Source organism: Trichomonas vaginalis, chromosome I (genome assembly GCF_026262505.1).
Source record: "Trichomonas vaginalis G3 chromosome I, whole genome shotgun sequence".
In the NCBI taxonomy this organism is placed as follows: Eukaryota; Parabasalia; order Trichomonadida; family Trichomonadidae; genus Trichomonas; species Trichomonas vaginalis.
Window position 1 is genome coordinate 8,604,849 of NC_067203.1, and position 26,666 is coordinate 8,631,514.

The window sequence follows — 26,666 nt, forward strand, 5'->3', positions numbered from 1 at the left end:
GACTCAATATTTTTGAATATTTACTGGTCAAATCCTAAGGTTTCCGTATAATTTATTTGCAATGAGATTTAATGACGAACAAAAAGTTAGAATCCGAGCCCAAGACTTCGCTCAAATGATTGGCTTGGACAATAGGTTTAAATGAACCCAAGTTGTATTTTTTCGAAATTTTTTGCTTTCGAGATGAAAAAAAAGCTAGGCTTTCCACAAAATGTGAGCTGATTGACGATACAAACGGTTTGGTCGAAGAATCCCCTTAACTTGTACCAAGAAAAAGATATAGAGCATAAATCATCATACATTTAAAAGCTTGATATATAGGTTAGTCATTTGGTAAGTGTAGATAAGTTATTTTCTAATAGAAAGCTCTATTGGAAATGATTCATATCAAATGGCAAATAACTTAATTGATTTGATCATATACTCTTCCAAGTAGCATTCCCTTTGTTTAGAGAAAATAGAACACGGAATTAATTCAAGTTGTGAATCCTGACCTGATAACATATTTATTGACTATACATTACATTATAAAAGCATTTCATAAGTTGTAATAACCTTGGATAGAAAAATCAATTCCTCAAAATCGAAATTCCAGTGATATGTGTTCCTAAGCAACACCTATAAGAATGATACTGTATTTGATGTCACTCCTATATGATAGATCGTATTCTAAAATCAATTTCTTCAAATGGAAACTTTTTTATTTAGCACTCCAAAAAAGAAGGTAAAACAAGAAAACAAGCAAGATATACCTGCACCTAAGCTTCCAGAAGATGTTATCATTAGTGATGATTGTAATATTCAAACTGGAATTCAGAATTATTCTCTTGATTCCATTTTCTTTAATTTAAATTCATTTCTACAAACTCAGAATAGTAACCAGATACAAAAAATCCTCAAGTATATCATGGATTCCATTAATGAAGACAATTTTATTGATTTTTTCAACTCGCAATTATTCGAAAATATAAATAAAACATACTTTCAACTTAACGAAGACACCACTATTAAAGATTTTATACAAAGAAATCTTAAATTGCTCGCTAGATGTACTGAATATCCAACTTATAGCTTATTTGAAAGAACAATTTCTGCATCTACATTTCAAGAGTCCAAAAAGATACTACAGTTCATAAATTACGCAAAGAATATTGCAAACTGGCTTCATAAGTCAGAAAAAAATGGTTATGAATTATATATTTTAATGAAGCTTAATTTTGTCGGATGCGTAGATTTAAATACCATTCCATTAGTTATACTTAGCGAAATAGCTCGTTGTTTTGTTTCAATTGCCTTAGTTTTGTCTTCATTAGACATTCCTTATTCATCACGCTCTCTTGCTTACATATCCAGCCATCTACTACGTATCCTTAAATACTGTCCAAATGCATTTAATAATCCGTCAATAATTCATTGTTTATCCCTTCTTGAAGAAAATAAATATCCAACTCCTTCAATTATGAAGCTCAGACAACTAAATTCACCTCAAGCGATATTACCTACACTACTTCTTATCAAAGCATCCCTCAATGTCATGAATATCAAAGGGATTGAAACAGTTTTAGATGCAAATTCATTTTTACAATCATCAGGATATGGAATCATATCAGAAAAATTGAATAACCAGAAGAACCGTTCTCAAATCTTAGAATACGTTAAGAAAACAGCAGATATTGATGAAATTAATGAAAATATCTCATTTGAAGCAATTCCAGAGGACATAAATGAGCTTGCTATATTCCTATGCCAAAGAAAAAGGAACCATGCTTTATTCCAAAACGCAGTTTCGTTGAATCTCGGAAAAATTTTGAATATAGTTTTTACATCTGTCAAAAGCTTAACTCTTCCAACGGCCGATTTGAAGACACTGGTATCTAGTGCCAATATTATGAGAGCTTTGTCTTCATTAGAGATCCCTTCTTTTCTTGGAGATTCAAATTCGATTTCCATTCACTTTGTTCACATAATAATCATGATATTCAACGCAGCTCTGTCTTCTCCCCTCTATCCCCACAAGGAGAGTGCATTTCTTCTCCAACCATGCGTTGAATTATATCAAACTATCCTAAACTTGGGCGGCTGCCTTTCCAAGGAGATGTTTATTGTATTTGATTACATATTCTCCGTTTCTACTTCTCCAGGAGCTGTTCAAGCCCTTGATTTCATAATTTGTAATGCCAAAAACGACCAAAAAGACACAAAATTCATCATTACTAGGGCCATTTTGATAGCAAAGACCATTCTCAACCTTCTTGTCATTCCAAGTCACATTGGAAGTGCAATTGCCGCTACATGTTACTCAGATTTCATCAAATACTTAGTAATTAACAACGCTCCTATGAAAACAATATATGATATCATGTTTACACCTCAAGATATCTATTGCCAGATGAGTGACATGTGTTCTTCCGAGAAATCATCAAAAGTCAGAGAATCTTTTTGCCATACTATGTTTTTCCTCGAAAAACTGCTTGAAAACCCTTATTATAAGTCATATCTAGTCATGAGAGGAACAGGAAGATTCTGGAATTCAATAATGTTTTGGTTGAATAGTCCGATGACGATAACTTCTAAAATTAAGATTTCCATCATAAAAATCTTAACAAAAATGACTGATTATGATAATACTGTTGCATACGAATACAATGGTGCACAAAGACTCGTTACAGATGTTTTGCATTTCAATTTCCTCGGTGGAATATTGAATTCTATTTTGAAAATAGATTTCCTTAATTATAATGATGTTGAAAAAGTGACAATAATTGAAAGCATTATTCAATTTTTACTTTCTCTTTGTGATCCTCTTCGTGTTTGTCAGTTCACTGCATCAATAATAGATGAAGAGTTCATGAACAAGATATTTGATGTGATTTCGAAGAGTCCTGAAGAAATCAAATCTAAATTAACAGAAATTTACGAGATTGTTATTGACACATTTAAGAAATCATCTTCAGTTGAAAAGGTTGTTCCGTCAATTCAAGATGTTCAACTTATTTTCAACACGCCAGATTCTGCTTTAGTTATTTCCAAGATTTATCAAAAACTTATCAAAAATACTAATTAATTCTTTGCAAATTTTGTTTGTTTTATTTAAATTATAAAATAAAAAAGTTGAGTTATCAAATTTATTTATTTTCTATCAACCAACTCTATTTAATAGTAATCTCTAAATGAACTCTGTGTAATTAGATTTGTACACTTGAGAATGATCTTTGCAATCAAAATGGCCCTTGATTTCATAATTAGTAATGCAAAAAACGAATCATTCTAGAATATTCTTTTTTTTTACTTTTTACTTTTTTGCCACTCTAAAATAACCCAAAAAACGACCTAGGGCCATAGACATACACATCATTCACTGTGTAATCTTACAATAAAAAATCATGAACAAAATTGAATTAGTGGAATGATTTCCGTCAGTTAACTTGTGAAGTTTTTTTGATATCACAATTTTAAAGCATTGAAGAGCAATATTGCTTATATAAATAATACATTCTATTTGAAACAAAGGAAGTTCCGTTTTTCATTCGAAATTATTTACTTTTTCTATGGCAGTCCCAACGGGAACCGCGGTAATTTACCGAGGTTTCCGCACACCGGTTCCTTTTTTTAGGAATTTTTTAGATTAAAAAATATGCTTTGTAAATCATTTTTTGTAAATCGGCAAAAATTTGGAAATATTCTGACGACAATAAATCTGGGAATAGTATTTTAAATACGAGAACAACCTATTTAAAAGTGCTTCGCTCGATTTTGTATAATTTCAAATTTTCGCATATAGCTTTCCGTGAATTACCGTGATTTTACCGCCACATCAATAGTTTACGACACTTTTTCCGTAAATTGAGTAGTTTACTGCACTTTTTCCGTAAAATTGAGTTACGGGAATCCGTAAGATTACCGTACCTCACTTCTAGTTGAAAATAGCATTAGTATATAATAAATAGATATATTATTCATATTATTGATTTTGAATTACGGAAAAAGTGAGTTCAGAACTTCCAATTATTATTTGATTAATTATGTTAAAAATACTATAAGGAATTAAAATACATAATGTTGAAATTTGAATTACGGGAAAAGTGAGGGTGAAAGTGAAGTGAAAAAGTAAGATATTTTTTGTTGAAATAATCATAGTTGTACAATTTTGAAACTATATGTAAAGCTATAAATTGAATAAATTCAAAAACAAAAATTGTTTATTCTTATTAATAAATTTATATTAATCAATATTTGAACAACCCGTAATTAAAATTGAATTCCTCTTAAAATTTAATCCATACGTTAATTTTTAATTTGCTCGGCGAATGCCGAGCTTCCCTACTTCTCTTGTCATTCCTTCAAAAACTCTAATCTCATCGCACTTACAAACATCATGATTTGATGTATTGTCGAGAAATCTTAGACTTGTTTGTCATTTGATGATAGCATTTGAAAGTCATCTCGAAAATCGATTAACAAGACAATTTCCCAAACATCTACATACAAGTAGATGATGGTAAACCCATTAGCGTTGTTTTGCTATGATTCCTCCAATCTTATGATGAGAAAAATCATATCAAAACAGCTCTAATCGAACATTCTACACAGCTTAGCATCCAGCTAGTTCCAAGTAATGCGATTACAACATCAACGGCCAAAGCCTTTCAGAGTCCTTTAATCATTTCTTCTCATCTCAATGTGAAGTGGCCCCAAACGAACTACAAGCTGACGTTACAACGCATTACAACCCGGTTAATACGAGCATATACATTAGAGCTGCTTTGTTATGATCTCCCTCATCAATTGATGAGAGATCTCATTATGAAGCAGCTCCAATCGAACTAAAAACCTACATACAAATGAGTGAAAACAAATTCATTAGAGTTGTTTTGCTTTGATTTCTCTCATCAGAAGATGAGAGATACCAGAACAAAACAACTCTAATCAAACTTTCTACACAACTCAGCACAGTATCAATGCAAAGTAATGCGTCTGTATCGTTAACAAGCAAAGTTGTTTCGGGTCCTTCCATTTTGGAAGAATTCGGAACAACTTTGCGAATTGATAGTGTAAACCCATATACATGAAAGCGTGCATGCATAAAGACAGGTATTGTCAGCAATGACTACCTGCCCAGCTATGAGTGATCAGGGAATTACCATCTCAGGCTTTTTGAGAACGTTTCAGCCAGGATCCTCGTATGTTGACTGTGAGAAAGGCATCCTTTATCTGAAATAGATGCTTTTCCAACAATCAAATTCGAAGATCTTCGACGTTGTTGTAAAAAGAGAAGGAGAAGGAAAGAAGAGGAAGGAGAGGAAGAAGGAAAGGAAAAGAAGAAGAAAAAAGAAAAAAAAGAAAGAAGGACATATTAAATATAATGCGCACTTAATAGTGCCGGGGCGGCGGAGCCGCCGAGGCGCGATTTTTTTGACCCTATATTACCGCACGGCAATGTTTTTCTCGATTTTGTACAGCCCTAACTTTTTCAAATATTTTTGGAATGAATCTTTGAGTGTAATATCAATATATCTGTTTACAAAATGAGCGGAGGCAAATTTTGTTGATCTCTCATATGAAATAAGGTCTCCAGATTATGTATTATCTAAATAAATATGTTTTGTTATATGAATTTAATGTTTTTATCTGCGCGAAGTAATCAAAAGAGTAATGAAATATTTGGCATCTATAGGATCTTCTGCAGCATTCGTGCAATTTTGCATACAAATATTTTGAATGGAAAACATAGGACAAATAGTTAAAACTTTATCAACATGAATCCAACAAAAAGTTGAATAAAGATAAAATTCGCTGACAAATATATTTGATAGCTTTGGACAAGATGCAAATACGTCATTTTGTTGAATATAAGCAATTGAACAAGTGGAAACATTTTCAAGATATTGCGAATCAGAAAATGCAAGGGAATTTATAGTAGAAATTGAATAAGGTAAAGAAATATTGGATATCTTTGTCCTCGAAAATGAAAGCTTATCGATGAAACTTAATTGGCTCTTCGACGAAATTATAACTTTTTCCAGATTCTCGCAACCAAAAAATGCAGAATCTAGAATGTAAATTATTGAATTAGGAATGACGACTTTTTGTAAACATAGGTTATTAATAAAAGCTTTTTGAGCAATTTTTATCACCTTAAAATCACTAACAAAGCTTTTAATGACAATATCTGAGTTACATAGATCGCTATTATATGAAATAACACTACCATGATCATTGAGTTTTCCATATATTACTCCGTCAATTTCAATGGTATTGAATAGTTGTAAAGTAGTAATTCTTGCATAACCGTTTCCCAAATTTCCTTTTGTTATAGTACCGTTAGGAGCTTTGAAATCAGCATTGCCTGCAATTGTATCAGAGTCGGTTAATAAATAATCTGAATCGGGTTTTGGTTCTGGGTAATATATTTGTGTTGATTCATTGAATACATATCCGCTTCCACCAGAACCACCATCTAAAGCAAGTTCAGTACCAGTAGATGATTGATATGGTGTTGGTTGGCCATCAAAAGCACTTCCTCCATACCACCCACCTCCTTGTCCGCCTCCTATACGATTAGAATGAGCGCCTTGTCCAAATATTCCGCCTTTTCCCGTTGGATAAGTCCCATCTTGATTTCCTGGTGATGCTGAATTTGAACCAGAACCTTGTCCGCCTGTCAAACCGCCGCCAAAACCGCCATTATCGGGAAAATCATCACCTCCACCTCCTGCAACTATGATTCTACTATGTAAATCATTGTTTGCAACTCTCATATCTGTTGCCCCACCCCCGCTCGAACCCGGGGCACCTGTATTGACATACCATGATGATCCACCTCCATTAAAGCCTCCTAATAAATAGGTTTTTGTAGTTGAAATAGGATTGGCTCCCATACCACCTACATAAACATACATTTTAATGGATGATGAAATTGAAATCTTGCCTCTGGAATACCCGCCTCGGCCGGCAAGACCCATGCCATTCTCATTGTATAGCGAAGGTGATACAAATTCGCGTCCACCTCCACTTGCTCCCCAACATTCAAGAAGATATTCTCCAGGATCAAGGACAATAGATTGAACTTTACCTGTAAACTCAAAGTCTGTGATATACATTTACTATGAAGCTTTGTGAGTTATTTTAATCATAAATAAAAGAAATATTTTCCCAACTACATAAAAAAGTTATTTCAAAATGTTTCCGATTTCTTTTGAAAATCATGGATAAAAAAATTGCGAACTAATCGCTTTTTGAATATATTTTAAAAATTAAATAATATTTTAATAATATTTGCCTCTGCTTTTTTGAATGTTCTCTCAAAAATAACGGTTTTGTCAGAGGCAAGAGTCTTAATAAAAATAAATGACTATGATAAAATTGTTTGCATTTGAATATAATGGTGCATAAAGACTCATTACAAATGTCCGACATTTAAACTTCCTCTGCGGAATATTGAATTCTATTTTAACAAAGGAAGTTCTGTCTTACACTTGAAATTATCTTTCTTTTTCAAACAGTCTTTGAAAGGATGTTCCAATACAACATCATTATCTGTTTCTCTGTATTAAATTTGATCGAAATATCAATGAAAAAATTATGAAGTAAGAAGAGCTCTTTGTTGTTTAGTGTTTAGTAATAGTAGAGTTATAGCAGAACTTCTTGTTTCATATAGTTCCAACATGAATGAAAAATGAAAGGATTAATATAAAATTATCATAATTTTATATATAATTTTAAATATACTTCTCTAAATCTGGATTGTCCATTAACTCAAGGATTAAAATAAAATTATTATAATAAAACATGATCAATCGATAACAAATTCAAAAATGGAATTTTTTCTGCTTTAAAAAAGTATTATATTTGAAACCTGAAATTTCTAGATAATGAAAAATTATTGAACAAGTTATTTTATATATTTATCGATTATTTTGAAAAAAAAATCAAAGTATCATGTAGAAATCAACAAATAAAGAAAACTCCATCATGACATTTGAAAGTAAAAGGGGAAAGGAGGAAAAGAAAGAAAAAGGAAAAATAAAATAGGGCATATTACATATTTGATGACTTTAACTTTGTGTTGTTTATGGCTGGAGGTGGCGACGCATCCAAAAGGCTAGCGCTGCCGCCGGAGACCAGATTTTTTTACAAGATTATTTTTCCTCCAAGAACCTTTCCTAGATTTTGGGTTTATCAACCAGAAACAGCCATCTTACTGCATCATTTCATGCCAATGGACTTAATAAAAATTCATAAATTATATCCGAAATCTTTGTGGTCATTGTTTTCCACATTTATAGCATAGCGTTTTTTTCTTCTAATGAATTTAATGGATATTTAATATGGTAAAAAGTAAATATGTCCTTTTTAAAAAATTATTAATGTACGACCAAGACGTTAATCCAAGCAAATACAACAAATTACGAAGTATTTACAAATCTTATCTCGATTCGTATATTGCATTGTATCAGCTTAAAACGGAAAAAGAAGAAGAATTAATGTCAATTTACAAAATGATCAAAACAGAATTGATCGATTCAAAGAAATATCACCCCACAAATGTTATTAAAGACATTTTAGATATCATTCAGTATAATAATCGCTATGCAAAGTCATAGTTATATCTTGCCAAACTCATATCTGATGATTACCATATCACAGAGGTCAGCTGTGTTGCAACTATTTCAAGCATCCTATTTTACAAAGAATATGGAATTAAATTAGACAAATCTATTGATTACAATCAATTTAACTCAGAAAATCTGGATATTCATACAGGAAATACAATTTACAGAGCAATTATGAATAATGACAAAGAAAAATTCATCACATTCACTGAAAGAGAAGGTTTTAATAAAGATCAAACACTTAAAAGCCGTTTATATCAATATCCTTTTTATGGATATTCATTACTTGAATTATGCTGTTACCACGGAGCAGTTGATTGTTTCAAGTTATTAAGAACAAAATTTAACTCAGAAATAACTGATACATGTCTAGAATTATCATTTTTAGGAGGAAATCCAGAGATCATGAGTGAATGTTTGAAATATAAAAAACCAAATTGTAAGTGCATGAGAAATGCAATTATTTCACACAACATTGATTTTGTTACATTCTTGATGAATGAGTACAATATGAAGATCGATTTAGAATATTGTGGAAAATATAAAAATCTTGAATCCTTTTTAGTTTATTTCGATCAAACTAATGATATAAACAAATGCTTTGTTTATTCACCGATTTTAAATATTTCATCCCTTTTGGAATACTTCCTTTCACATGGTGCAAATATCAATAGAAAAGATAACTTTAGAAGAACCGCACTTCATTATGCAGTAGAATATAAAAGTAAAGAAACAGCCGAACTTCTTATTTCACATGGTGCAAATATCAATGAAAAAGATAATAATGGAAAAACTGCTCTTCATTATGCAGTAGAATATAAAAGTAAAGAAACAGCCGAACTTCTTATTTCACATGGTGCGAATATCAATGAAAAAGATGAAGATGGAAGAACTTCACTTTATAATGCAGCAAAATATAATGGAAAAGAAACAGCCGAACTTCTTATTTCACATGGTGCGAATATCAATGAAAAAAATAAATATGGAAAAACCGCACTTCATATTGCAGCAGAAAATAATATTAAAGAAACAGCCGAACTTCTTATTTCACATGGTGCGAATATCAATGAAAAAGATAATAATGGAAAAACTGCTCTTCATTATGCAGTAGAATATAAAAGTAAAGAAACAGCCGAACTTCTTATTTCACATGGTGCGAATATCAATGAAAAAGATAATAATGGAAAAACTGCTCTTCATTATGCAGTAGAATATAAAAGTAAAGAAACAGCCGAACTTCTTATTTCACATGGTGCGAATATCAATGAAAAAGATGAAGATGGATGTACTCCACTTCATATTGCTGCAATTGAAAATAGTAAAGAAACTGCAGAAGTTCTTATTTCACATGGTGCGAATATCAATGAAAAAAATAAATATGGAAAAACCGCACTTCATATTGCAGCAGAAAATAATATTAAAGAAACAGCCGAACTTCTTATTTCACATGGTGCGAATATCAATGAAAAAGATGAAGATGGAAGAACTTCACTTTATAATGCAGCAAAATATAATGGAAAAGAAACAGCCGAACTTCTTATTTCACATGGTGCGAATATCAATGAAAAAGATAATAATGGAAAAACTGCTCTTCATTATGCAGCATGGTATCATAGAAAAGAAATTGCAGAAGTTCTTATTTCACATGGCGCAAATATCAATGAAAAAAATAAATATGGAAAAACCGCACTTCATATTGCAGCAGAAAATAATATTAAAGAAACAGCCGAACTTCTTATTTCACATGGTGCGAATATCAATGAAAAAGATGAAGATGGAAGAACTTCACTTTATAATGCAGCAAAATATAATGGAAAAGAAACTGCAGAAGTTCTTATTTCACATGGTGCGAATATCAATGAAAAAGATAATAATGGAAAAACTGCTCTTCATTATGCAGCATGGTATCATAGAAAAGAAATTGCAGAAGTTCTTATTTCACATGGCGCAAATATCAATGAAAAAGATAATAATGGAAAAACCGCACTTCATATTGCAAAAAGTTATAAAATAAAAAAACAGCCGAACTTCTTATTTCACATGGTGCCATTCGTAAATGATTTCACAGGGTAGATGCGATTTTCGAATTATTTTGAAATAAAATTTAATATTATAGGATGAAACTCTAAATATTTTACTTGATTGATTGCCATATACATTTACTACATAAAATATGATTACACCATCATTTTGATCCTTCTGGCCTCTGTCTAAGTACCACCTCAAGTGGAATGACTCCTGTTTTTTCAAAAATCATGACATTTTCTCTTTTTATATAATAAAATTCGCGTCGAAATTGCCTTTTTATTAACTTCACTCAAATCAGAGACTTTTTTCATGCCTTATGTCAAGATTTTTTTGTTGAGAAATTTTCTGTCTAAAGAGACTAAAATTTTTGTTAATTTTTTAGGATAGAATTCGCAATTTGGAAATCATGCTAGAGGAGATTATTCACATGCTTGATATATGTATTGATGAAAACAGTCCAGATAGAAAAGAAGCTGATGAAAATTTACAACATTTTAAGTCAGAAAATCCTCAAACATTTCTTGAATATACTGCTTTTATCTTAAAATCTGAAGAAGCAAAGCCAAATGTCAAAAGAATGGCTATGGTTCTTGCAACACAAATATTTCCAAGAAAACCCGAATCTGGAAATGAGAATCTTCTAAATTATCCGCCAGAGCTTATTACAGAACTCTTAAATCTTTCTTATCAAGAATTTGGGAGCGATGACATCAAAAATTCCTCAAATGCAGCAGGTCTTTACGCTAGAATTGCACTTCAAGATCTACAATCAACGAATCAGTTCGAAACTATATCAGCTCTTATACAGGCATTAGATAATCCGCCATCTCATCAAGGACTTGGTGCTGTCACCCGTGTATTAGATGAAATTTGCACTTATTCTCAACTCGAAGACGAAGAAGTAACTCCAATGCTTGATGCAATTATCAAACTCATCAAAGACGGTGATGCTCCATACAAAAAGAGTGGTCTTGAAACACTTGTCGTAATTATTCAAAATATTGACGAAGTTTTATCAGATCAAGACAACACTACAGCCATTCTCGATCTACTATTCGAAATATTTACGATTCCAGAGTACAAAGAAGACTGCTACGATTGCTGGCAGAGCATTGCAACAAATTATTATCCATTACTCGAACCATACCTCAAAGACCTTGTTCCGATTACATTTGCTGATATGCAATCAGACAATACACAAATTGTGATGCAATCCATAGTTTTTTGGCTCATCATTGCACAATGCGAGTCAAATGGCGAAGAAAACATGAATATAATAGCAACAGTTGCTGAAGAACTGATGCCCCTTTTATTCTCAATCGTTGCTTGTTGTCCTTTCCCAGAAGTTTCCGATATCGGAGAAAATGAGCCATGGACAGTTGCAACAGAGGCTTTGCAGACATCTATATACGCAGCACCTGAAGAAATCTTCTCTGCGTTGGTAGCTTTGGCGTCACAGCATATGAATTCAAGCGAATACGGAGCTAGAGAAGCATCTTTGATTGCTATTGGTTCAATCATAGAAGCAAGTAGCTCAGAACGTAATCCGAGTGAGATCATTCCTGATGCCGTAAATATTATCGCTGAAAGATTGACGGATGAAGCTCCACGTGTAAGATATAACGCTGTACTTTGTTTACATACGTTTCTGCTTAATATCTTGGAACGTGGTGACTCTTGCGCGTTTGCTGCTTTGATTCCTCAGTTGGCACCTCATATATTAACGATGTCTGAAACTGTTTTAGGTTTATTAGAAGAAGATCAAGAGTTAATGTCAACAACGGTACTTGCTGCTGTCGATTTCGTGAGATTCCCTGGATTCCCACACGTAGAGAAGTCTCTCCAATTGATGTATAACTTGGCAATCAATGGAGATGTCGAACAAAGCGTAAATGCTTTCTCAGCTTTGGAATCAGCGATCACATACGCACCAACATCTGTTCTAGGATCAATTTACGATGATGTTGTTAAGCTGTTGGGTGGTCTCCTCGAAGCAAATGAAGATGCAGAACTTGTCGAAAAAGCTTGTCACCTTTTGGGGAAATTGTTTTTCGTTTTGGCCGGCCAAATAGACGATTATCTCGAAACCTGCTGGAATTTACTATCGGCTGCATTAGAGCAATACGATTCGATAGGCAAGAATTTACTAGTACCAATAGCTGCATTGGCCAGAGGTACTTCAGTTGAATTATTCGCACCTTACATTGGTAAATCTGTCGAATTCATTATCTTAGGTTTGCAGCAGGATAATTCGGAAGCAATTGCTAATGGATCAATGGCTGTATCGTTGCTTACAGATAAATATGATATGACTCCTCATTTACCAGTAATTATTCACCAATTAAGTGAAGCTTTGAAAATGGAGTATGTCGATGATATAGCTTCAATGTATATAGCGGATTGCGTCAAGGATCTAGCAAAAACAACAAAAATGCAAGAATATATTTCCCAAATTTATCCTCAATTAATTGAAAGAGCCGATGGTTTCGATAGCTACCAAGATCTAATACAAGAAAACCCTAAGGATGACGACTTACAAGACGAAGTTGAAACATTATTGATTTCATTTTTGCAATGTTTCAAGTTTGGCATTTCAGCATCAAATCCTGAGGATGCTGAAGCCATTGGAGAAGCAATGGTCGATCTTTTAGAAGTAGCTTGTGGCTTAGAAGTCCATCATGAGCTAATTATTGCAGAAATCATTAGAGACATTGCTTTCCTCATCGAGAAATATCCAGATCAGATGATGAGCTTCATGGATAATGAGCCAGGATTCCAGGTTTGTATTGATTTCGCGAAAGAAGGAAAGATTGAGTTAGAGAATGTTCAAAAGATCATACAATTTATTATTCAATGAGTGTTTTTGATATACTCGTGTCTCCTAATGTTTTTATTAGAAATTAAAGACATTGGAGACAAATATTATAAATTAGAGATTTATTAGATAAAAATATTGTAATATTATTTTTATAAAGCATGAATATACTTCAATCTATGTAAATAAAAGAATATCGAATACAAAAATTTATTCATCTCATTGGCCTGAGCTATTTGAGCTTATCAATGTCTATGCCTATAACTATATTGTGTAATTTTATGTATTATGGCCTCTTTACAGATATATTCAAAAATAAATATATTGCAATTTAAAACTATTCAATACTAATACAAAAGAATGTTTTAATGCAGGAATAATAGATTTTACTGACTTGTTTATTGGTTGTTTGCAATTCAATATTTTTTCCATTTGATGAATAAACTTATATAATGGTCATAGCATAATTATGAAGATAATGATATAAAGATTTAGATAAAGAAAAGATATTCATGTCTTTGGACGATACAAAAAAAATTTTCTAAATTCATTCATATGAGTTCTCTCATCGAAAAATTATTTTCTTTAGGGTGTGGAGACTCTGATTTGAATATCAGTGGGCCCAATCCTCCTAGAGGAACAGATTTATATATGATATATAATCCAGAAATGGGATTATCCTACTATTCTAAAATTTCTAACGAAAAAAAATCATATGTATCAATTGGAATTCAGAACGGTCCTTCATTTAAGAAATATCAATCAATAGAATGCGGTGAATCGAAAACTATCGATAAATCAGAATTAAATTCTTTCGCACCGATAAACGTTACAAAACCAGAAATTTATGTAAAGGAACCAGCTACAAAACCAGAATCTGCAACAACACCGAAAAGCGAGATCGAAGAATCCGGAAAAGAAGAAACTACATTCAAATCTGAATCATCTTCAGGCGGTGGCCTCAAACTTGGTGGCGGCTTGAAGCTCAACCTCAACTCTGGCAATGATTCGAAGCCAACAGGAGGATTGAAACTTAACTTAAATTCAGGAGATGATAAATCAAAGCCAACACTTAAATTAGGCGGAAGCACAGACAAGAAAGATGATGACAAGCCAGCTACTCCTGGTTTGAAGCTTGGTGGCCTCAAATTAGGCGGAAATACAGAAAAGAAAGATGAAAAAGCTGGAGATAAGCCAGCTACTCCAGGATTGAAACTTGGAGGTATTAAGCTTGGTGGCAGTACAGACAAGAAAGGCGATGATAAACCAGCAACCCCAGGATTGAAACTTAGTGGTCTTAAACTTGGAGGAAATACAGAAAAGAAGGATGAAAACAAACCAGCAACTCCTGGATTGAAACTCAGTGGTCTTAAACTTGGAGGAAATACAGAAAAGAAAGAAGAAACTAAACCAGCAGAAACAGAGTCAAAACCTACAGAAGAATCTTCTGAAAAAGTAGAAAATAAGGAAGAGAAAGCCGTAGAAAAGCCGGCAGAAGCTGAATCAAAATCTACAGAAGAATCTTCCGAAAAAACAGAAAACAAAGAAGAGAAACCTGAAGAAAAGCCAGCTGGTGGATTAAAGCTTGGTCTAAATCTTTCTTCTGCATCAAATAAGAAAGATGAAAAATCTGAAGATAAGCCAGCATCTACAGGACTGAAGCTTAGTGGTCTTAAGCTTCCTGTAGGAGGTGTAAAGAAATCTGAAGATAAACCAGCCGGTGGATTAAGTCTTGGCCTCAAACTTTCAGCACCAGGTGAAAAGAAAGACGCAAAACCAGCCGGTGGATTAAGTCTTGGCCTCAAACTTCCAGCACCAGGTGAAAAGAAAGACACAAAACCAGCCGGTGGATTAAGTCTTGGCCTCAAACTTCCTTCTGCATCAGACAAGCCAGGAGGTCTAAAACTTGCTAGTCCGGGACTTAGTCTGAAACCTCTCAAGAAATAGAGAAATTAATTCTGTCATAAATTATGATTAAAAAATTATTTGATATAGATTTATTTACAACAACTAACACCTCTTTTTTTAACAAACTTTCCGATTAAAACAAAAAGAAGATATGAAATTTTAAAAATTAGAATAATGTAAAGGTTGAAAGAGTAAATCTAGAGCTCATGGATTTCAATAATGGAATATGAGGAGAAACACTATCATTGTTTAAAGATTGAAAAAAAAATAATTTTAAAATCACTAAAAGTTTAAAAGAAAATATGTGTCTTCTATGTGAAATCAATCTTACTAATAGAAATGGGACTATCTATATGCTAAATGGCTAGACAAAATGAAAAAAAATGAATGATTACTCTGAGTTTGGAAAATCAGCAATGTTGCGTGCATTACATATTGAATTCAATGTAGTTATGCGTGTTATCAGCTTTTTGTTAAGGTTGATGTCATTAGAGATCGAAAAAGAATGAAGTTTGGAGAAGAAAAGAAGGAAATCAAGGTAAAGGAAAAAAAATAAAATTTAAAAAACAAAGAGATGTTAATTTCATATATACAATAATAACAAATGCTGTGTATTTTTGTTATTAAAGTGAAATTTCGGTGTCAATATAAAATGTGACATGAGCATTTCCCAGCTGAAACCGCTTGACACGACAAAAATGTTTGGTCTTTCTCTTCTTCTCACACAGATCAAATCCGCACCTTTCATTGTTTTTGACAAGAAGTTATCATCGGTCAGCGGCAAAGTTGGTGAACCAATCAATTGCTACTATGTTATCATTAACCAAGGCGATTCCACAGTTACAGATCTTTCTATTGTTGAAAACGGCATTCCATCCGAGGCCTGGTCATTCAGCGGCGACTCATCAATTTTGTCATGGAAGTCACTTAAACCAGGCGAAAATATCACGCACATCTTCCCAATCACACCCACTAAGTCCGGCAATCTTCAGATCATGCCATCTACAATGATTTACTACGATGGCAACGAGAAGCAGAAGCACTTATCCTCTATGATTCCATTCATTGAGATCAAGGGTTCACGTTCTATTGGTGCACGTGCCAACCTTCAAGGCTACTGCTTGTTTATTGTTGCTGCTGCCTCTTCTGTTCTTGTTCCACTTCTTCTTTGGTGGGTTTCAAGGAAAGGCGTTTCAACAACAACAAAGCCAAAGACAAACTAGAATAATTTATTAAACCTTACATAACACATTCACGTTAAAACAAAATAACTTTTTCAACATACTACAAACTATAAATACTGTAAAATTCAGATAACATGGTTTGATTGAGGCCAAATATAGTATTTCTATTCTTTTTCTGAGTCAAGCTTTTGTTCTGTATTTTTGTTTTGAACAATTTCATTTTCAAGTCTGTCATAATTCAATATCAACCTCATTTTTTTCATAAGGTAAGTTTTTTATGCTTGAATTATAGCACGATCATTCTGACTATACTATCACAATCCAAAAAAGTCAAACCTTAAAAACAATAGATAAAAAAAATTTAAATAAAAACAAACAAATATTAAAAATAAACAAAACAAATGTAACCCCTTCACTATTTCGGAAATATAAAACGAAAGTTATTCGGGCTGTTCTTTTGCCGGCGGAAAATTCATACCTGGCAATTTGAAAAATTCTAATTGTTGCATCAGAGTTTGATTCTGAGATTCGATGATAGTAATTTTATTGATGAGCATATTAATATCGCTCTTGAGCTGAACATTTTCTTCTTCGAGTTTTTTCATGTATTCCCCTTTTTTTTGACGTGGTCGTTTTGTTTGCTTTTGCTTGTGTGGATCTGCATTCGGCGAGTAGGGTGCTGTGCTTGGGACGCTTGGGCTTAAGGGGGAATTCATAAACCCACAAAATCTGTCACATTTCCACTTTTTGAGAGGTTTAATAAAAAATATCCACCTTAATTCTAAACAACTACCCCAAAATAAAATATCTTACCAATTTTGAAAATTTTTCTTTACAATCAGGAAGAAAAAACTCAGAATTCTTCCTGAAAACTTAAAGATCATAACAAGAATTACTTTGTTCCAATGATGAAAATATTCTACCGAAGTATGATCAATTCTCCGAACAGAAAAGTAGTAGGATATGAAGGGTTGTGTGACTTTTTTTGTAAACGTAAGAATTCATACAATATCGAGCGATTTTGTATCATTTTTTTTAACATATGAAGTAAAAAATGTATGAATTCTTACGGTTTTTGAATAAATCAAGATTTAAAAAATTTTCAAAATTGTAAGACATTTACACTCAGCCCAAACATAATGAAATAAATCATTAAAAAATTAACATTAATTTTAAAATAATTTATTTTTTATCTTTTATAAAAGAAGTTATATATAGATGATGTCAGATATTCCGCGATTAATTAAACATTGTTTAAATCCTGAATGGAATCAATAAAGTCATAATCAAAGACCTCATAAACGAGAAAAAGAAATTAGAAACTAATGATTATTTGAATTTATGAAATCAATTATTTGATTCATTCTTTCTTCAATCTCTTCTATTCTTTTTGTTAAATCATCAATTTTCATTAATGAGGTGATTCTTGATTGAGGAATAGATTTCAAACTAACCACCCCCTTTATTTTTGAAATCTTGAATCCATCAACTTTAAACATTTTATTCAATTTACATGTTGTCAATTCTTCAAATAATTTTTTATTATTAGCATAATAGTCATTAAATTCTTCAACAGATGAAAAAAATTTTATTTCAGTAATTGGTTTAACAACGTTTATTTTTTGTTGAACATCTTCACTTTCATTTATTTCTTCCTTCTCTGTTTCATTTATTTTTAAAATCGGTTTCATTTATCATTAAATAAAAATTAGAATATAAGTGATGAAATATATTTTTTAATTAATATTAAATCAGAAATGGCGGCAGGATTCTTTAAAAAATTATGGGATGGAATTAAGAAAGCTGCGGGTTGGGTTCATAAAAATATTATTAAACCCGTTGCAAACTTTTTGGCACCAGTAGCGAAAACGGCAGGAACTATCATAGGTGGAGTATTAGGTACTAAAGCAGGTAATCCGGCGATGGGAGCACAAGCAGGTAACGCAGTTGGTGGAATTGCTGAAGGAATACTTAATAAAATAGGGGGTAGATAGTGGAAAAATAAATATTATTTTTATCTTAGTATCGGTTGAAGTCTTTGATAAACTTTTTCTCCTTTATTTAATATTTCTCTTATTGGGGCGGCTTTTGGTGTTATTGATTCAGCAACGTCACTAATTGCTTCTTTATTCTTAAATATCCAATTTGCTCCTTTCTTCATTGTTTCCCAAACTTTATGCGCTCCTCTTTTTACTTTATCCCATAATTTTTTAAAGAATCCTGCAGCCATAGTTGATTATTTCATTAAAATTAAAAATTCATTTTCATCTTTTAATTTTGATTTTTTATTTAATAATAAATGACGACTAACTATTTGGTGCCAAACACTAAACCGATTAATGGAAATGTGTTTCATTCATTCGAAAAGATAAATGAAATATTCGCAAAGAATGACGGTAGGAGATATTATAGAGAACTTGAAAGTTCATGCTATGACTCTGATGCTCCATATTTTGATGATAAACAAACTCATTTAAGAATTACAAATCCGGCTCATGATGTGAATCAATTAGGTGACACATATATTAAACGCAAAGTTAAAGCAACTCTAGTTTCAAATAAAGCTTTCACATGTGATGCCGCTTTTAAATGCATGCGTTTATTCGTTGGTTACAAATCATCAAATCAAAGCTTTAAACAATTAGAAGTAGAAACCGAAAGAGGTGATGCAGGTTATCTTCAGATGGATTGCGCCCGTGAATCTTTCGCATTTGCAACATATAAACCAAAATCAGAAAGGAAAGTTAAAAAGTTTGTTCATTCGTTATATAATAATGTTCAAAAATATGATAACTCAGTATGTGGTAAATATATTGACCCTTCAGAAGTTTTCAAGAACGCAAATGAAGAAGTTGATGTCACTTTTGATATGATTATTCCGGTAAATGATTTGTTAGCATTTCAGGCGTTCGATGATTATCCTAAATCATTTGGTGAAATCATTCTTAAATATTATGTTTTCAGGGATACTTTAGTATTTTGTCAGGTTGACCCGTTAAGAGTTGCTGATTTACAAAATTACGTTTATGAAAAGATAACTGATGGAAATTATGAAAAGATTATGAATCATGTTTATAAATATGATCGCAAATTCCAACAAATCGGACTTCCTGCCAAATTAATTACAAGCTTAGCCGCTACATCTGCTGACGCAAAAGTTGATAACGTTATTATTTCATGCACAAAGATGGAAGTTTTAGAGGATAAATGCATTACACCAGGATACGGTTTAATTGAAGAATCAGTTAAAGCAATACCACGTTTATTCAGTAAGGAAGATCCATTCATGATTCCAGCTCAACATATTGACGTTCGTTCACTAAATGGAGGTTGCATCACTCCTGAAGGTATTAGCTCAGATTTCTCATACGCTCTTCATAATGTTACAGATGTTGTGTTAACATTTCCGAAGAATGCAATGCAAAGAACAGTTTTAGAAAATCCAATGCTTCGAGGTCTTCAGGTCACTATAGATTCCAGAAACTTCCCCGATCAAGCGATGACCACAGTGGGCGACATATTCTTTACACGTATGCTTCAAGCTTCTGATTTAGATGGAGTGAATGAATGCACGGAAGAATATGAGGACTCATTAACTAGACCACTGAATGATGATGATGGCACGCCATTAGCTAGAACATGGAAAGACCAAACCTCATTCTTATGCACTATTCCAGTTCAACGTGATGGAGCGGGTATATTCTTTGATGGATTAGAAACTTTCAACTCACAAGTTACAGTACAAGTGAAAGCTTATCCAATCATTCAGGGTGTAAATGACACTTACTGTTCAAAGGTGACAAATCCTCCTCAGGTTTGGTTTACTAGGACTACGTATTGGACATGGACACCGGATGAAGGTTTGAAATATCATCCAACAGGTACACCACCACAGTATAGAAGTTCATATGATGAAATATTGATGAATAGAAATGTTTAAAATTATAAATTTATTTTTGATTAAATGGATTTAAATTCATCCACCCCTTATGAAGAATTAGCGGGAGTATATAATACATACGTAGATGATATGATTAATGAAGCATTGAGTGATAATAGAAATGCTCTATCTAAGGAAAAATTAATGAAAATTACATATTCTGAATGTTACTTAAATTCAATCACTGCAGCAATTGGTAAACAAAATAAAGGTAAAACATTAACGATATTAAAACAAATTATCATTATTGCTAACACTTCCCCCCATTCACACGTGTTAATTTATATCAACCGTTCAGGTTCACCTTCAGATGATACATTTGAATCTTTAAAGCATTTAATCAAAATTCCAATTATTTATTTATCACAAGAAGAAGCAGAAGATTATTTAAAAAACTTTTTAATGTATAAAGAATTATATAATACAATCAAGAAGCAAGGATTAGAGGATAAAATTATTGATAAACAACGGGATGAATTATTTGAAACACTTTCTATTTCAAATTTTGATAGAGAATTTTTGCATTCACTCATTTTTCTAGATGATGCAGTGAAATCAAAACTAATAACAAACGAGAAATCATATTTTAATCAGTTATTAACTCAATGTCGACACATTCAGTGTTCATTCTTCATGGCTGTTCAATACTTCAAAGCATTAAGCACAAACATTAAATCAAATCTATCAACCCTTTTCATTTTCAGTGGGTTTAGTCGTCAACAGTTGAACGTTATGCTTTATCAAGTGAATTTACCAATGAGCATTAATGAACTTTACACACAATATCAGCAATTAGGTGAACATGGAAAAATAATAGTTGATTTAAATAAAGGAAGTGTTAAATTTGATTAACTTTTTATAATTAATTTTTATTTTTATTTATAATTAAACATGACAGAAATAGCAAATCTTCTACAGGTTCCATTAAAACAAGGGACAAACAAAAGGGGTGCATATAATAGAACTATGAAAGTTCCTGATGGAATGAAAGAATTAGTTCATATTGTTGCTGGTCTTCAAAAAGATGTTAAACAAATGAGAAACGTTTTAACATTACCAGAAGCTCAAGCATATGCCAAACGTCATGGTCCAAATTGGGAAGCACATGAAGCAGACATTACGGGTCCAAATGGAAAACCTGATGGTATAAATGAAGTTTTCGTTACTGATGGTCAAGGTAATATTAAAGTCATAAATGGTTATAAATTAACTATATCTGATTATCCTAAACGTAAAGTATATAATGAACGTTATCCTATGCAATTTGATGAAAATGGAAAAGCTGTTAAACAATACATTGGAGAAGGTGAAAATGGTCCAATTAATTCATACCGTGGTAATCCATATTCTTACTTCAATGAAGAATTAAATGCTATTGAAGAGGGACCGGATGGATTACCACGATATTCTAACCAGTTTGATGGTCAATATGCAAATATTAGACCTGAAATTTCAGCTAAGAAATTCTTTAAAGTTGCTTTATTCGATCCAGTTTTCGCAAATGTTAAAGATGAACTTAAACAGCAATTCCAACCAATTATAGTAGCAAGAATTGCATCAGGTGCTTTATCTCAAGCATTCAAAGATTTAATTAAGAAACCATTATATCAGCAACGAGGTTTAACTTATGATTTAGTTAAGGAATCAGATAAAAGAAAATTTGAGAAATCAGTTGATTATAAGAATGCAATTAATGAATATATTCGGTCTATTAATTTCGATGAAACAGCAAAAAATCAACTTCATGAACAAATACAGGGAATAATAGATTCAAAAGTTCCGGCAAAATAAAAGTTTAAATATATTTTTTTATTCGATTATAAATGAGAAGACGTTTCACTAGTCAAAAGAACACTAACGCAAAAGCAGAGATTACGGTTGGTTATAACGTAAATGATGATAAATCACGAATTATTCAAAATGTTAAAGTTAATGTTAGCCCCGAATTAACAAGGTCAGCAACTCAACCAAATTTATTAACTCGTGACTTACCGAAGAATGAGGAGAATGAAGAAAACCATGAGAATGGAGACCCAATCATTTTATCTGAACCCGGTAAAGAACCTGTTGAAATTCCCACTTATCCAACATACCCCCCACCTCTTTCATCAAACATCGAGAACCCATATAAAATAGACATTAATTCTGAATTAATGAAAATTTACCGTGATATAATAATTAATAATTATGATTCAATAATAAATTTAATTGACCAATCCGGTTTAATTATTTTACCTTATGAATCATTAATTCACATTATCGCCATTCTTTGTGATGTTCAAGATTCAGACGTTAAGATTCAATTTTTCATAGATGATGAGGTTTCATGCTGCGGAACAGTTGCAAAAATAAATCCTATAAAGGATATTAGCACAATTAAGATATCAAAGAACGGAACAACAACTGAACTTCATTTAACATATAATGATATTTATAATAAAATAGTTGATGAATATAAAATATCACTTGAAAAATTCTTTGTTAAGGCTATTTAATATTCAAGCATTAACATTATCGAATAATAATCCTTTGAATCATAATCGATAATAATTGACCTTTCACCAGTTTCTATCGTTTGTTTTATTTCTTTTTGTTCCCCTATCTGGATCGGTCATTGTAATTGTTTTTGTTATAGTATCAGCTTTATCTTTAACTTCAATCTTTTTTCCATCGGGATATTTAAACCAAAATTCCAAAAATTCGATATTGTCAATCTGTTCATATTTTAATCTATCAATTACATTTTTAATACCATCTGAAAATCTTATGAAATGGTCATTATATGGGTTTGATTGAACTAAATTTGAATGAAGTGAAATATAACCTGTTGATGAATATGACATTGACTCATATTTTCTGAAAACACTAAAATTTATAACATGGATGAATTTCTTATTCGTTGAATTTATGAATTCTTGAGGTAATCTTATTCTAGTTTTATTTATCACTGGAAAATAACGCTTTACCATATTTTTAATCGTAATAAAAATGTCAATTATCAATATTATTTCGAATAAAAACTGTGAATTAAATTTAACAGTTAGCGGAATTTATAATGTTACTCTCGTTTCTGTGAGTGGTAAATTTAATCCCATTCTTTTAGACCCTTCAGATTATATATCATTTATTAAAGATGACCATGAAAAAACGTATGATATGTATATAAATAATGTGATAACGAAATGGGATATTAACATGATTTTAAGTTATTTAAATGAATCATTTATCGTATGGTATGAAGAAAATTTTAAATCAAAACCTGATAAACTTTTTGAACTTGATGAAATAAATAACCTTATTAAATTCCCGCTGAAAATTAAATTTTGTACTCCTCATCTTCGTTCATTGTTGGGGATATTAAATTTTGAAAAAGATGTTGGGGATGTTTTGTATTCTGACACTGGTTCCAATTTCATTTTAATCAAATGTGATAAAGTTAATACCCCAATGAGATTTTCACATCAAACATTAGACCCAACTCTTACCCATCAATACAAAACATTTTATCCATCAACTTAAACACATTTTCTTTATCATATCCGTTTCAATTATCCGGGAATTCATTTATTCTTCATTCAAAAGATTTATCAAATATTAAATTTAGAATAACTGACCTATTTGATTGTGATTTAAAATTTATGAATGAAATATTATGGCAATTTCAAATAGAAAAAATAGCTGATGAGATAACGGATTAAATATTTATTTTTAAATCATAATAAATGATTAAACAACAGCAACCACAACAACTTAAGGCACAAAGCACCCAGGTCCTTCAGACCATTACATACGCCATATATGCATATAATTCAAGACGGCAGAACAAACGCAAATGTTGAAATATGGAGATTTGGAGATAGTATTGAAAAATGACCGTTTCGAATTCGTTTGCAAAGGTGGTGCAGTGATATCAAATATAAAAGAAATTTTATTTATGAATTCAAAAATTAAAGGAATAACGGATGATATAACATCAATTCCACCAGAAGAACAGAGATATTACGCATTAAATGCATTTCCTAAAGTTTTGAAGATTGGAAGATTTAATTTAAATGAGGAATTCATAGAAGGTTTCCTAAATGACATAATGAAGAGGGCGGATAAGGAATATGTGGATAGTGAGTTAATGAAGAAGGCAAATTTGGTTTATGTTGATGAAAAAGATAATGAAATTAAAGAAAGGGTTGAATGGTATCATGAATGGACATCAAAGATTTTAAAAACTAAAGCCGATACAGGATGGGTTTCAGGATGTTTAGACCTTAAAGCGGATAAGGAATATGTTAACGATGAGTTAATGAAGAAGGCAAATTTGGTTTATGTTGATGAAAAAGATAATGAAATTAAAGAAAGGGTTGAATGGTATCATGAATGGACATCAAAGATTTTAAAAACTAAAGCCGATACAGGATGGGTTTCAGGATGTTTAGACCTTAAAGCGGATAAGGAATATGTTAACGATGAGTTAATGAAGAAGGCAAATTTGGTTTATGTTGATGAAAAAGATAATGAAATTAAAGAAAGGGTTGAATGGTATCATGAATGGACATCAAAGATTTTAAAAACTAAAGCCGATACAGGATGGGTTTCAGGATGTTTAGACCTTAAAGCGGATAAGGAATATGTTAACGATGAGTTAATGAAGAAGGCAAATTTGGTTTATGTTGATGAAAAAGATAATGAAATTAAAGAAAGGGTTGAATGGTATCATGAATGGACATCAAAGACTTTTAAAGTTAAAGCCGATACAGGATGGGTTTCAGGATGTTTAGACCTTAAAGCGGATAAGGAATATGTTAACGATGAGTTAGAGAAGAAGGCGGATAAAACATATGTTAACGAAATATACCAAAGTTTGATAGGAACAAAAAATATTGAAACTATTGTTGGTGATTTTTCTGTCAATGAAGAAAATAAATATTTTAGATGGCAGTTTGTACACTCCTTAAAAAATGGTACACAGTGTAAACTCATTCCGAAAAATAACAATGAAATGTATGTAAGCTATAAAAAGAATGATGGTACACAAGTTAAAGTTCCATTAGACAACAACTGCTACTTAAACTTATATGGAGACGAACAAAAGAAATATTTAAGAGTTTATGAAATGGTAGATATGACATTGCCTGACCCAGCTCCAGCACCATATTATTATGACTATGGAGATGACGACAGAACACCACGTGTAGATGAACAAAAGCTAACATTATATTTAGATTATTATAGATATAAAAGATATAATGCAATAGAAAAAACGAGAATAGTATATTATTATACAGATGACAGAAATAAATATTATAGTCAAGATTTTACCTACCCTGAAAACATAAGATTATATTATAAAAAATATTCTGACACAAACCAGAAGAAACCAGAAATAGTTGCACTATATTTTAAGTTCAAAAGAGACAATCCTATAATATCTCATATGTTTAATTTAATGAACCCAGTAGGTTCTATTTATACATCTATGGATGCAAGAGGTCCTCAAGTAATGTTTGGTGTTGGTGCATGGGAACAAATAGTTGACAGGTTTTTGTATTGTGCAAACTCTTCAAAGGAAACAGGGGGAAGTAAAACGATTTCAGGTGAAAATTTACCTGCACACAGTCACTACATAGATTTAAGTACATCTCAAGCAGGTTGGCATAAGCATAGATATTGGGATTGGTCAGGAATGACAAAAGGTAAAGGATATGATGTTAAAGACGACGTTAAGTTTGCTATAAATTGTTACTGGAGTGACACTCAGGGAGAAGGAAACCATACACATTTCGTTTCAGGATATACACAAACAACGGGACAAAGTAAAGAATACATGCCACCTTACATGACAGTTTACGCATGGTATAGAGTTCAATGAACGCTCAATGTTTGTGAAACAAACTTTAGAACGGACTGAAAGTCCTGAGCTCCAAAAGAGTGAACGGCATAATTTAAATTTTTATTTTTATCATAAATGACAAAATTAATTAAGCCAACTATTTCTAAATTAATGATACCAATGAAATCATTTCATGGAGTACTTATCCCAGGTTCTTCACAATTAGCCGGGGCAAGTGTTGTGACTCAAGGTGGAACAGTAGCGAATCCATTCAAATTATTAACTAAAGATGAACTTAATAAAATGATGATAAAATGATGATAAAATAATGATAAAATAACTGATAACAAAATTT

At 31.8% G+C, this 26,666-nt stretch overlaps 12 protein-coding genes across 12 annotated transcripts, besides 4 other annotated features; 10 read left to right on the forward strand and 2 right to left on the reverse strand.

Annotated features, from left to right (window-relative positions):
• Positions 1-688: 688 nt before the first annotated feature.
• On the forward strand, positions 689-3,064 carry TVAGG3_0953050 (uncharacterized protein; the record flags this gene model as incomplete). Its single annotated transcript, XM_001581567.1, has 1 exon — positions 689-3,064. One exon carries the CDS (start codon positions 689-691, stop codon positions 3,062-3,064), a length of 2,376 nt encoding a protein of 791 aa, XP_001581617.1.
• A 483-nt stretch (positions 3,065-3,547) lies between these two features.
• Positions 3,548-5,464: a mobile genetic element.
• Positions 4,673-4,933: a mobile genetic element.
• Positions 5,265-5,415: a mobile genetic element.
• Positions 5,465-5,624: 160 nt separating the features above from the next.
• Positions 5,625-7,100, reverse strand: TVAGG3_0953090 (glycine-rich protein family; the record flags this gene model as incomplete). Its single annotated transcript, XM_001581568.1, has 1 exon — positions 5,625-7,100. One exon carries the CDS (start codon positions 7,098-7,100, stop codon positions 5,625-5,627), a length of 1,476 nt encoding a protein of 491 aa, XP_001581618.1.
• A 1,266-nt stretch (positions 7,101-8,366) lies between these two features.
• TVAGG3_0953100 (proteasome regulatory particle assembly) lies at positions 8,367-8,603 on the forward strand (the record flags this gene model as incomplete). Its single annotated transcript, XM_001581569.1, has 1 exon — positions 8,367-8,603. One exon carries the CDS (start codon positions 8,367-8,369, stop codon positions 8,601-8,603), a length of 237 nt encoding a protein of 78 aa, XP_001581619.1.
• Positions 8,604-8,786: 183 nt separating this feature from the next.
• TVAGG3_0953110 (cyclin-dependent kinase inhibitor 2C-related family) lies at positions 8,787-10,685 on the forward strand (the record flags this gene model as incomplete). Its single annotated transcript, XM_001581570.1, has 1 exon — positions 8,787-10,685. The coding sequence occupies one exon, from the start codon at positions 8,787-8,789 to the stop codon at positions 10,683-10,685; it is 1,899 nt and encodes a 632-aa protein (XP_001581620.1).
• A 337-nt stretch (positions 10,686-11,022) lies between these two features.
• TVAGG3_0953120 (ribosomal protein import into nucleus) lies at positions 11,023-13,754 on the forward strand (the record flags this gene model as incomplete). Its single annotated transcript, XM_001581571.1, has 1 exon — positions 11,047-13,497. One exon carries the CDS (start codon positions 11,047-11,049, stop codon positions 13,495-13,497), a length of 2,451 nt encoding a protein of 816 aa, XP_001581621.1.
• Positions 13,755-14,009: 255 nt separating this feature from the next.
• TVAGG3_0953130 (uncharacterized protein) lies at positions 14,010-15,455 on the forward strand (the record flags this gene model as incomplete). The annotated part of the gene is made up of 1 exon (XM_001581572.2): positions 14,011-15,402. One exon carries the CDS (start codon positions 14,011-14,013, stop codon positions 15,400-15,402), a length of 1,392 nt encoding a protein of 463 aa, XP_001581622.1.
• A 552-nt stretch (positions 15,456-16,007) lies between these two features.
• Positions 16,008-16,593, forward strand: TVAGG3_0953140 (translocon-associated protein beta (TRAPB) family; the record flags this gene model as incomplete). The annotated part of the gene is made up of 1 exon (XM_001581573.2): positions 16,023-16,586. The coding sequence occupies one exon, from the start codon at positions 16,023-16,025 to the stop codon at positions 16,584-16,586; it is 564 nt and encodes a 187-aa protein (XP_001581623.1).
• A 329-nt stretch (positions 16,594-16,922) lies between these two features.
• TVAGG3_0953150 (uncharacterized protein) lies at positions 16,923-17,263 on the reverse strand (the record flags this gene model as incomplete). The annotated part of the gene is made up of 1 exon (XM_001581574.1): positions 16,988-17,263. The coding sequence occupies one exon, from the start codon at positions 17,261-17,263 to the stop codon at positions 16,988-16,990; it is 276 nt and encodes a 91-aa protein (XP_001581624.1).
• A 2,648-nt stretch (positions 17,264-19,911) lies between these two features.
• Positions 19,912-26,666: part of a mobile genetic element that runs on past the window's edge.
• On the forward strand, positions 20,890-21,339 carry TVAGG3_0953170 (uncharacterized protein; the record flags this gene model as incomplete). Its single annotated transcript, XM_051253306.1, has 1 exon — positions 20,890-21,339. The coding sequence occupies one exon, from the start codon at positions 20,890-20,892 to the stop codon at positions 21,337-21,339; it is 450 nt and encodes a 149-aa protein (XP_051078880.1).
• TVAGG3_0953180 (uncharacterized protein) lies at positions 22,443-22,982 on the forward strand (the record flags this gene model as incomplete). The annotated part of the gene is made up of 1 exon (XM_051253307.1): positions 22,443-22,982. A coding segment is annotated over one exon (540 nt), but the record flags the coding sequence as incomplete, so codon positions are not given.
• On the forward strand, positions 24,755-25,891 carry TVAGG3_0953190 (phage tail repeat-like family; the record flags this gene model as incomplete). The annotated part of the gene is made up of 1 exon (XM_051253308.1): positions 24,755-25,891. A coding segment is annotated over one exon (1,137 nt), but the record flags the coding sequence as incomplete, so codon positions are not given.
• Positions 25,958-26,350, forward strand: TVAGG3_0953200 (phage tail repeat-like family; the record flags this gene model as incomplete). The annotated part of the gene is made up of 1 exon (XM_051253309.1): positions 25,958-26,350. The coding sequence occupies one exon, from the start codon at positions 25,958-25,960 to the stop codon at positions 26,348-26,350; it is 393 nt and encodes a 130-aa protein (XP_051078883.1).